Source organism: Pan paniscus, chromosome 11, assembly GCF_029289425.2.
Source record: "Pan paniscus chromosome 11, NHGRI_mPanPan1-v2.0_pri, whole genome shotgun sequence".
Lineage (NCBI taxonomy): Eukaryota > Metazoa > Chordata > Mammalia > Primates > Hominidae > Pan > Pan paniscus.
Window position 1 is genome coordinate 3,425,309 of NC_073260.2, and position 12,154 is coordinate 3,437,462.

At 51.7% G+C, this 12,154-nt stretch overlaps 1 protein-coding gene across 1 annotated transcript in view; it reads left to right on the plus strand.

Moving 5' to 3' along the window:
• Positions 1–630: 630 nt before the first annotated feature.
• Positions 631–12,154, plus strand: part of UBAC1 (UBA domain containing 1) — a 28,645-nt gene continuing 17,121 nt past the window's right edge. Inside the window, exons 1-3 of the mRNA XM_003816948.6 lie at positions 631–977; positions 6,574–6,694; positions 8,234–8,307. Of these exons, the coding sequence (XP_003816996.1) occupies positions 840–977; positions 6,574–6,694; positions 8,234–8,307 (333 nt within the window). The 5' untranslated portion in view covers positions 631–839. The remainder of the gene's footprint in view (positions 978–6,573; positions 6,695–8,233; positions 8,308–12,154) is intronic.

Sequence of the window (12,154 nt, forward strand, 5' to 3'; positions counted from 1 at the left end):
CAGAAAATGAGTCTGCCTGGCACCACCTGCACCAAGGGCGGCTTCCCTCCCCTCTGGGTGCCCCGCAAACCTAGGCTTCGCAGGAACAGTGACTCTCTGATCTGCGTGTGAATTAGAAAGACCTAGGCTTGTTAAAGCCAAGTTCTTTGGAGAGCCTCCGTTCTACAGCAGTGCAGTGCAAAAGAAATATCACAGCAGCCATGTAGGCAATTTAAAATTCTATCTTAAAAAGGTTAAAAGAAACAGGTGAAATTAATTTTAATGACATATTTTTCTTAACTCAATAGATACAAAATATTATTTCAACATGTAATCAACATGAAAACATTATCGAGATGCCTTACATTCCTTTTTCCCGTTACTTCTTCGGGATCCAGCGTGTATTTTACCTTTAGAACCCATGAGGTCCCACATGGTGAGTGCCCCGGGTGGGAACGGCCTGCAGGTCGGGGAGGAACGAAGCTGCCAGAGAACTACAGCTCCCGGCATGCTCCGGGCGCGCCCCGTGACGCACTTCCTTTGCGGTGGCCACAGCGCGCCCCCAGCGGCGGGAGCGAGGCGCCTGTCCGAGAACCACATCTCCCGGCATGCGCCAGACGCGCCCGTGACGCACTTCCGGTGCGGCGGCGACGGCGCGCCCCCGGCGGCTGCGGCGGCGGGAGCGAGGCGACCGCTGAGGCCGCGGAGAGTGACGGCGGCCCGGCCGACGGGAGCCGGGGCGGGGCGGCGGCCCAGCGAAGGAGCGCGCGGGCGGTCTGGCCCCGCCCCCTCCCCGCCCGCCTTCCCGGTGACCTTCAGGGGCCCGGGTGGCGGGCGCAGGCCCCTGCGGCGGCGGCGGGATGTTCGTGCAGGAAGAGAAGATCTTCGCGGGCAAGGTGCTGCGGCTGCACATCTGCGCGTCCGACGGCGCCGAGTGGCTGGAGGAGGCCACCGAGGACACCTCGGTGGAGAAGCTCAAGGAGCGCTGCCTCAAGCACGTAAGGCCGGGCCCCCTCCCCTGCCCCCAACACCCGCTCCGGACCCCTCCGACTGCGGACCCCGCCTCAGTCCCCGAACCGCCCCGACCTGGGGTCCGCCGCCCAGTCCGCAGCTCCCAGGCCCTCTCCTCCGGGGGTGGAGGCAGCGCCTCCTGCCCGTTTGCCCGACTCTCCCCCTTTCGGATCCCGCACCTCTGGACGCTCGTCCCGGGCCTGGCCTTTCGGCCGGCGGACTCCGGTCACTAAGCACTCGCCCCGTGCCAGCCGCCCGGCCGAGCCCTGTACACGCCAGCCTCTCGGTTAACTCTGCAGCCACGCAGGGAGGTAGGGGCAGATCGGGAAACTGAGGCCTGGAGAGTGAAGTCGCCGACGGAGCAGGGCCTCATGACTTTCCGGCAGTTGTACCTTTTTGCTGTTGGGGTGAGGTTTTTTTCAGCAGCATCTTTGAGAGCCGAGAATTAACGTAGGCTCCTTCATTAAGAGGCCCCTTCTCCTTCCTCTTCCCCTTTCCCGCAGAGCCGGCTGCTTGGAGCTCTTTTCCTGGCTGGCCCCAGGCCACTGTGCCTTTTAGCTGGAGTCCCTGAAATAGTGCCGCTGTGGGACAAGGCCCTGCGCCCCTGCTTTTCTGCAGAGGTAAAATTGGTCAAGAGAGAAGGCCCAGGAGTAGGGTCTCCTCGCGGAGACACTTTTTAAAGTTTATTCACCTGAAATACTCCTGTGTGTTTAGTTCTTTGGTTGCTGATTTTTGGAACTAGTTCTCGAGTCTCTAAAGGACTCAGTAAGGTCAGCTAAGAAGCCTGTCTGTGTGTCAGACTGACCTCCTGTCTATACCTGACATGATCTGAGGGCTTGGCAGAATTTAGGTTGAAGGAGGCTGCAGTTTTCTAGTGGCGACTCCGTGTGATAAGTTACGACGTATCTGTGTTGACAGGTTGAGTGCGTTAGACTTGAGCTAAGTGTGGTCTCTAAGGATAAACTTCAGTTCTTACCATAGTAGCTGCTCGCATACAGTACTTTCGAGTTGCTTTTGTGAGCATGGTTCTGTGGAGTTCTGGAACTGTCAGAGGCAAGCTTGGCAAGCCCCCTTCTGGAACGCACTGGCTGTGAATAACTGGGAGGTGCTGGCCTCAGGATTCACACCAAGGAGGGGGCTGAGCCTCCTGCGTTCAAGGGCCGGTATGTTTTGGCTGCTTTCTTGCTTTTCTTCTGCCCCAGTCTGCATGATTTTGCCGTCTGAACAACCATCGGGGCATCACTAAGCTCCAGCGCCGGTAACTCCGTGGGCATCCAGGCTGTTTGAGCCAGGTGGTGTTGCTTGTCTAGTTGTGTGTGTTTTAAAAAACTTCTCTGGGCCGGGCACGGTAACTCACACTTGTAATCCCAGCACTTTGGGAGGCCGAGGTGGGCGGATTATGAGGTCAGGAGATTGAGGCCATCTTGGCCAACATGGTGAAACCCCGTCTCAACTAAAATACAAAAAATTAGCGGGGCGTGGTGGTGTGTGTCTGTAATCCCAGCTACTTGGGAGGCTGAGGCAGGGTAATCGCTTGAACCCGGGAGGCGGAGGTTGCAGTGAGATGAGATCGCGCCACTGCACTCCAGCCTGGCGACAGAGCAAGACTCCGTCTCAAAAAAAAAAAAAAAAAAAAAACCCAGACAAAAAAACCCGAGAAACTTCTCTGAGGTGCTGTGTCCTCCCTGAGCCAGTACAGAAGCTCCTCAGGGGTTCGGTTTATATCCACAAGTCCAGGGCCGGGCTTAGAGTGGCACCAAAACAAACTTGTGGGTTAATGGAATAGACAAAAATATCCTGTGGACCCCACACTGCATCGACATGGGATGTCCCCTGCGTTGGCACGGCATTTACTTTAACTCACTCAGGGTGCGATGTACATGGCCATCATGATATTCTTTTATGAAAGGAAATAGGAAATGAGAGCTGTTTGATCCACAGATACCTACTCATGAATTTCAGGAGCACGGGGGGTCAGTTAGGCAGCCAGTTCCGATGCAATGCTAATTATTATACTCCTGATATATATTATTCCATTTGGTGTTGAGATGTATCATTTGGGATGTTTTGTCATTATTCTACTTTAAATTGAGATTGTATCCCACTCTGCGGTTTCCACAGGTGTGGAGGATCTGAGTAGCAGGGGATTTTCACACCGCAAGAGCCGACATACATTTCAGGACTCCAGAGCTGAGCGTCAGAAAGGTTCCCCACCACCACATCCCAGCGTGGTTCTGCAGGCAGGGCCAGAATGCGTTAGTCAGAAAAGAGAACCCTCGAGTTGTGTATTTGAATGTCTCTCTGGAAGCCGGTCCCTGGATGTCATCCTGCTCTAGGCAGTGAGGTCTGGTGTCTTGTTTTAGCTTTGTTCCTCCTCGCCAGGTCCCCAGTGCATGCTGACGCCGGCATGATTTTTTCCTTCCTCTTTTCCATCTGCCTGGAGGGGAATGATGTCCGCTTCTCCCCGCTGTGCTCCTGGGTGTGCACTCCTGAATCAAGGAGGGGTTTTATGATCAAAACTCTTGCTGTTGCCTTTCCCTTTTCTGTTTTGTGCAAATTGGGATCACTGTGGTGGCCTCTAGCTTCCATTGCCCTGGAGTGGAGAAGGGGGCAGAGGAACCCGTCTTGTACAACAGGTAGTTAATGAGTTTTAGAAAATTATACCTGGCTGAGCATGGTGGCTCATGCCTGTAATCCCGGTACTTTGGGAGGCCAAGACAGGCAGATCACAAGGTCAGGAGATCGAGACCATTCTGGCTAACACAGTGAAACCCCATCTCTACTAAAAATACAAAAAAATTAGCCGGGCGTGGTGGCGGGCGCCTGTAGTCCCAGCTACTCGGGAGGCTGAGACAGGAGAATGGTGTGAACCTGGGAGGTGGGACTTGCAGTGAGCTGAGATCAAGCCACTGCACTCCAGCCTGGGCGACGGAGAGAGACTCCGACTCAAAAAAAAAAAAAAAGAAAATTATACCTGTGGTGCAGTAGAGTTTTTGGTGTCTTGTAAACATTCATGAAATTCCAGCCTGGCCAACATGGCAATACCCCTTCTGTACTAAAAATGTAAAAAATAGCCTGGCATGGTCGCGGACTCCTGTAATCCCACCTACTCAGGAGGCTGAGGCACAAGAATCGCTTGAACCTGGGAAGCAGAGGTTGCAATAAGCGGAGATCGCGCCACTGCACTCCAGCCTGGGTGACAGAATGAGACCCTGTCTTTAAAAAAAAAAAAAAAAGAAGGAGTTCATAAAATTGCCAGACTAGAAGAGAGTACCCGCTAGTATAGCTGTTAAATTTTCCATTTCCTAGATCGCATGAAGATGGGTCCTCAGATGGCAGGTTGCATCAGGTACAAGCAGAAACGAAGTCACTACTCTTCTGGGGAGGAGCAGGATGGAGTGGGGTGGGGGTGTGAGGGCCTCCCTACTCCAGCGGCCTTGGTTGGGGCTTTTTTGCTGCCATACCCCAGCTTCTGCCGAGAACAAAGAAGCAGAGTGACACGGTCGTCCTAGTGCTTCCGTGTTGTTCCTGGTGTGCTGGTGACACGTGGACTGTGGGTTTTTTGGGAATCAGTATGAGAATTATTTTGGAAAACTGCATTTCATAGTCTGTATTCTGAACTTGACAAATGAACTAGCCTGCAAACTTTAGGATCATGAGGAAGCACCCCCAGTATTTCAGGGAGCAGAGCCATTGTCAAATCCAGAGGCACTTGAGGGCTCTCTGCCCTGTTGTAAATGGCAGGAGTGTGTCTTCCTAGTAGCTGCGTCCCCCCAACATCCCCTCAGCCTGGCCAGTTTTGTGTGAAGGAGTGAGCCCCTGAAGCCGTCAATCCCTTTTTCAAAACCGTTTTCAGTCTTGAGAGTAACAGAAATTCCAGGTACTCTGAAAATGCCAGTGTTGAGAGGTGAAGTGTGTGCTTAGATTTTCTTTCCCAGCAAGCAGTTGTGTGTGCTGGGTGTTTCAGAGCCTCTGTGGCAGCAAAGGGTGGTGGAAAGTGAGCTGCCAGCAGGGCGTCTGCCCGGCCACCTGAGACGTCCGAGGACGGCCTGTCCTGGGGTGGTGCCCCGGCCCAGCTCCAGGCTGGGCCATGCTCCTGACCCACAGGCTGAGCCTGCTACCAGGTTTAGAAAGTGCCCAGTGAGGGTTTCATCCTTTTCTGATAGTCAGGTAATTCTACCATCAAACCTCAGGGGATCTGTAAGAGCAAGAAAATAGTCAGCCTTCTCTCCGTCCAAGCTCTGAGTTCTGAAGGGTTTTCAGGCCAGGCTATGGAAACTGTGGGTATTTTGTGAAACACAGAAGTGCAGCCCCTCTCCTCTCACCCCACGATTCCGGCTGGGGAGGCGCCATATTTGGTTAGGTGGGCACTGTTTGGTGTGGTGTGCTGTGCTGTGCTGTGGTGTGCTGTGCTGTCGTGTGTCGGGCTGTGTGGTGCTGAGGTAGATAATAGAGTGGAGTCGTGGAGCTCTGGACCGACTTGGGCACGAACATGCAGGCACATGTGCCGACCTCAGTCTTCATCACACGGCACCATCAGTGTTTGCCATTCTTCACAAAATGGTGAGCCGACGCGCCTAGCCCCCGTGTTCAAAGGAAAGCAGGACTCCCGCAAGCCAGTGCCACGTGCATGAATCAGGGACAGCTGTGTGCTGTTTTGCAGAGAGGATGCTGGCTGAATTGAGGAGCAGGATCTACCCCTGCCAGCAGTTGGCTGTGAGATCTTTGTAATGGCAGGGTTGGAAGGGGTCATGGCCGTCTGCTCCAACTTCCTCCTGGAGTTTGCAGTCAGTAGCTGTCAAGATGGCTTCCCAGGTCCCCCGTGAGCGCTGCTCGGAGGTGGCTGTGGTGTGTGTGAGGGGGATCCCCTCACTGCTACCCATGTGTTGCCTCCCGTTCCCTGCCCGGGTGTGGCAGGGTTTCCAGGGCCCTGGTGACTGCGTGCCCATTGGTCCACCTTCAAGCCGCCCAGGAGTGCAGCATGGCTGTTGCTTCGTGAGCTGGGCCACGCCGAGAGCAGTCATGCTAAGTGCCCCTCTTATCCCAATCTCGGGATGCAGCATGGCTGTTACTTAGTGAGCTGAGCCAAGCTGAGAGCAATCATGCCAAGCGCTCCTCTTATCCCCATCTCAGGCTCTCTGTGAGCCAGTCTTCTTTCTGGGCAGCCTTTCTGGCCCCTTTCATGCGTCTGTGGAAAAAAGAAAAACAACTACCCAAAACTTAGGTAGATCTTTAGGTCATGAGGAAACAATGGATCTGCTGTTTTCATTTAAAATTATTTTCCAGATCTTTCTAGACCAAAGAAGCAATTCTGGTGGCCGCGAATTGTCAGTAGGGTGTGGTATATCAGAGCTGGGAGCTTGCTTCAGGAGTACTCCATGGGCTGGGGATCAGCTTACTGGTGCTATGATGCTTCATTTGGCATCTACCATTAGTGGGAATTCTTTAATTTCATCCATGGTGTAATTTCTTAGCTCATAAGAAAACCCAGTAAATTCCTGGTGTAGCTTGGGATGCCAGGTCCTATATTATTAGAATTACGATTTACTTATTTTCTACCTTGAAATTTCTATTTTTCCCCAGTGTGCTCATGGGAGCTTAGAAGATCCCAAAAGTATAACCCATCATAAATTAATCCACGCTGCCTCAGAGAGGGTGCTGAGTGATGCCAGGACCATCCTGGAAGAGAACATCCAGGACCAAGGTAAGGCTGCTGTGGGCGGGCGGGTTGGCAGCAGGCATCGTGCGCTGCTGGGGGCGCTGGAGCCAGGAGGGGGTGGTCCACCCACAGGAGTCAGTGTTCTGAGCTGGACACGAGCACAAAAACGAGATCGACTAAAAGCATTCTGTTTTTCCTTTATTAAAAAGAGTTCTGTTATAGAATATTTGTGAAAAACAGCAGAAATTGAAATTGAACAAGCAGCAGGCATTTGAGAGGACAAATGTGAATTTCGCTTTTAGTTCTGTTTCAGATCAAAGCCAGAGACTCCAGGGGTTCTGCAGGTTTCACCTTCGTTGTGGTGATGTTGGCATCCCAGTGCAGTGTTAGACACACACATCCATGTAATTGCTTATGGTTTTGTGTCTGGAGGCACTTGAAGAGCAGACATCAGTTTTGTCTGTGTCATTCAAATAATGCCTTTAATTGTGGAAGTCCTTGAAGTAAGCTGTTTTGAAAATCCTGGAAGTATTGCTAACAGATATCCGCTGAGATGACCATCAAGCTCCAAGCCAGTGGGGGATGGGCACCGTCGTGGGCCGAGGATGAGCTGCATCTCAGGTTTTGACCTCTGAGGGTTAAGACTAAACTCTACACCCTCACAGATTTTTTCAGAACTGAGCCGGTTAGAATGCCTGTTGCAGGATTGTCACCAATTATTTGCACAGTTATTGGGGCCGTGCTGTGCCCGCCTCCTGGGCCATGGGTCACCTGGGGGTTCGTGCCAGGCCTGGGAGCTTGTACCTCAGCTAGGGCCATGCAGATATCATGCAAAAGTGAGGGAAGGCTGGTGTAGATGCTTGGTTTAGGGGGGACCAAAGGAACGCATGCTCTTTTGAGACAGGGTGTCGCTCAGTCACCCAGGCTGGAGTGCAGAGGCACAGTCAGGCTCACTGTTGCCTTGACCTCCTGGGCTCAAGCAGTCCTCCCACCTCAGTCTCCCAAGTAGCTGGGACTACGGGCATGTGTCACCATGCGCAACTATTTTTTATATTTTCGTAGAGATGGGGTCTCGCCATGTTGTCCAGGCTGGTCTTGAACTCCTGGGCTCAAGTGATCCGCCTGCCTCGTGCTGGGATTACAGGAGTGAGCCACTGCACCCAGCTGAAGCCCTGCTCTTCTTCTTTTTTTTTTTTTTTAAGATGAAGTCTTGCTCTGTTGCCCAGGGTGGAGTGCAGTGGTGCAATCTTGGCTCAGTGCAACCTCCGCCTCCCAGGTTCAAGTGATTCTCCTGCCTCAGCCTCCCCAGTAGCTGGGATTACAGGCATGCGCCACCATGCCTGGCTAATTTTTGTATTTTTAGTAGAGACGGGGTTTCACCGTGTTGGCCAGGCTTGTCTTGAACACCTGACCTCAGGTGATTTGCCCGCCTCAGCCTCCCAAAGTGCTGGGATTACAGAGGGGAGCCACTGCGCCCGGCCGAATCCCTGCTGTTCTGTTCTCAGGGCATCCAGCACCCCTTATGCCATTTTGTGGATATGAAATGATAACCAGTGTGTTGGATATACGTGTTGTTTTTTCTAGATGTCCTATTATTGATAAAAAAGCGTGCTCCATCACCACTTCCCAAGATGGCTGATGTCTCAGCAGAAGAAAAGGTAAATTTCAAAGTTTGCAATTGGGGACCTTGGTTGGTAAAAGTCTACATTTAAGAATTACAGGCTGGGCGCAGTGGCTCGCGCCTGGAATCCCAGCACTTTGGGAGGCCGAGGCGGGTGGATCACGAGGTCAAGAGATCAAGACCATCCTGGCCAATGTGGTGAAACCCCGTCTCTACTAAAAATACAAAAATTAGCCAGGCATGGTGGCACATGCCTGTAGTCCCAGCTGCTCAGGAGGCTGAGGCAGGAGAATCTCTTGAACCCGGGAGGCAGAGGTTGCAGTGAGCCGAGATCGTGCCACTGCACTCCAGCCTGGCGACAGAGTAAGACTCCATCTCAAAATTAAATAAATAAATACAAACTTAAAAAAAAAGAATTATAAAGAAGTTCTCTATACTAGTTGTTCACCAACCCACGCATTCGCCATTTACAGTAGATGTGGTTATAAGGGGTTCTCTCTCCCGGCAGAGCCTGTTTAATCCGTGTCAGTCCTGGTCCCTGCCTGCTCACGGGACCAGCACAGAAAACCTGCCTCTGAGTTTTCTGAGACAGAGAGGAGGGTAGGGACACATCCTGAGTGACGGTTCACTCCCGCGCTGCTGTCCGCCTTCACCTGCGTGTGCTCCTGTTCCCTCCTCTTTTCAAGCAGCCAAGTCAGTCCTGACAGAAAAACGGAGGAAAGTGGGTAACAAACCACCACACAGAATAAGGGCTGCGCATGCAGAGAGTGGCCGGTGAGGGAGCACTTGCGACAAGCCCCACCTCACACCGCACAGCCTCAGCATCCCCATCGGAAAATCCAAACGCAGAAATGCAGCGCAGTCTGAAACTTTTTGAGTGCCAAAATGACACTTAATGGAAGTGCTCGTTGGTGCTTTTTGAGTTGATTATTTGGAATGCAAATATTCCCAAATCTGAAAAAACCCGAAATCCGAAACAGTTCTGGTCCCAGGCATTTCAGATGAGGGATACTCAGCTGCACTGTTAATGCTGAGAGAGGCTGAGTTCTGCCTGTCTTGTCTATTTCTTGCAAAACAGAACTGGATGTCGTTGGTGTTTACATTCACTCACACGTTATTGATTCATGGTCTGCACCGTCCACCTGCACGTGTACCTTAGGAACACCGTGCAGTGTGTTGTTTACTGGCTGCCCCAGAAGCTCATGTTTTGGAAAGCTCACTGAGCAGAGGAAGATGCATTCTGCAAGTGGCGTGTCCTACCCCACAGCAGGGCCTGAGCCTGTGCCGAGCATGGAGCCTGCCGGCTAGAAGGGCAGCCACTTTCCTCTGCTGTCTTTGCATTACTCATCTCAAGGGTAGAGTTTCTTCCTCGTGCTTTGAAAGGCTAAGGAGAGTGTTCACCCCAGAGAAAGAGCAGGTCAAACTCTTTTGGGCTAGGCCCATGCCTGGTAGTGCATAAGCTATTTTTGGGTTTCATCTGGGACCATGGGTACCCAGGAAGAGCACCCTGGGCTTGGGTCCCCTCCTTATCTTCAGCCACACCTGGCCACGCATGAGTGACACACAGGCTGCCGCCCCACCCATCTGCAGCGGACAGATCTGGGCCTGCCTCCGCCTGTCCCTGAGTCAGGCCTGTTTCTGGGAACTGCTGCAGGCAGCATTCACAGTTCTCAGATTACAGTTTGACCGTTGGTGTTCAGACTTACAGGCCCGTAACTAATATAAACAGCGGGGTCTGACCATACAGCCGTTGCCCCACAGCCTCTTGGATGGGTAGCTTGGAGCTAACCTGAGGAGCTTACCTTTTCTCTTCAAATATTTGCAAACTGAAACATTGTAAGATGTCAATTCATATTTTTATGAATTTATTATTATTATTATTATTATTATTATTATTATTTTTGAGACAGAGTTTCGCTTTTGTTACCCAAGCTAGAGTGCAGTGGCGTGATCTCGGCTCACTGCAACCTCCGCCTTCCAGGTTCAATCGATTCTCCTGCCTCAGCCTCCCAAGTAGCTGGGGTTACAGGTGCGCGCCACCACGCCCGGCTAATCTTTTGTATTTTTAGTAGAGACGGGGTTTCACCATGTTGGCCAGGCTGGTCTCGATCTCCTGACCTCGGGTGATCCACCTGCCTCGGCCTCCCAAAGTGCTAGGATTACAGGCAGGAGCCATTGCGCCTGGCCTACATTAATTTTTAATTTAGTTTTTGTTTTTGTTTTAGAGACAGGATCTCACTCTGTTGCCCAGGCTGCAGTGCAGTGGTACAATTATAACTCACTGCAACCTTGACCTCCTGGGCTCAAGCAGTCCTGCCTCAGCCTCCCGAGTAGCTGGGACCACAGGTGTGTGCCACCACACCCAGATAATTTTTGTATTTATGAATTAATTTTTAAGTCAAAGTGACGTATGTTTTTAAAAGGTCGAATAATACTACAAATCTTTTAATAAAAATTAGCAGTCTTGGCTGGGTGCGGTGGCCCACGCCTGTAGTCCCAGCACTTTGGGAGGCTGAGGTGGGAGGATCACTTGAGTCCAGGAATTTGAGACCAGCCTGGGCAGCATGATGAAACCCTGTCTCTACAAAAAATATAAAAAATTAATTAGGCTTGTTGGCACAAGCCAGGCAGTGCACACCAGGCTGGAGTGTGTGGTACGATCTCACCTCACTGCCCTCCTGGGCTTAAGTGATCCTTCTCCCTCAGCCCCAGGAGTAAAGCAGCTGGGACTATAGGTGTGTGCCACCACACCTGACTAATTTTTGTATTTTTTGTAGACATGGGGTCTCACCGTGTTGCCCAGGCTGGTCTTGAACTCCTGGACTCAGGTGGTCTGTTCACCTTGGTCTCCCAAGTGTTGGGATTACAGGTGTGAACCACCATGCCCGGCCCAACCACTCATAACTCTTGTTATTTTTAACAATTCTCTTCCTGATTTATAAATAATATGTGTATATTATTATTCCTTGAATGACCAACTTGAGTCTCTATTGACTTCTTAATGAAGAGGCTGTAGTACCTCCCTCTCTCCTCCCTTGAGGGTTAGATCATAATGTTGAAGATCTCAGGGTTTTCATTACTAGTATAATTGAAGTGTGGTTTTCAGCTGTGAGCAAAATAGATTAAGATTATCCATCCTTCTTACACAGCTGTATTTTTCCTGGAATTAGTATTTGCCTCTTCCTTTTGTTTGCTTGTTGAGTTTCTTATAGGCTTATCGCTGATTTTTTCATGCTCTTCCACAGAGCCGATAAAGCTTCTGGAAACGTGGTCACAGATGTTAGGTCACTGGGGTGTTCCCTCCTTCCAGATCCCTCTGGCCTGCGCATCTGTCTGAGTCGCTGCCTTCCAGGCCTGCTGCACAGCCTGGCTTTCCTGCCTCTTTCCCGTGTTAGAGTTTGCTAAGTCTATGCAAGTTTTCCGTTGCCACCTAACAAATCGCCACACATGTAGCTGCTTAAAACAGCACTCGGCTTGTAGCTCACAGTTCTGTAGGGCAGAAGTCTGGCTGGGTGAGCTCAGCTGGTTTCTGTGCTCAGGGTCTCGAGCTGAAATCAGGGTGCCGAAGGGCTGTGTTCCTTTCCAAGGCTGGGGAAGATTCTGCTTCTGAGGTCTTCCGGCGGTTGGCAGAGTCCAGTTCCGACCCATTTTCTTGCTGGCGGCCAGCTGGGGGCTGCTCTCAGGGCCTGGGCGCGGCCTGCATTCCTACCCGCACAGCCTCCTCCTCCTTCAGAGCCAGCAACAGGATCTCTGAAGTGTTGAATCTCTCTTTCCAGAAAGAGACCCATCCCTTTTAAAGACCTGCCTGATTAGGTGAGGCCCACCAAGGATCATGCTCTTTCCCCAGAGTCGGCTGTGCCGCGTGATGTAACCTGACCCCAGAG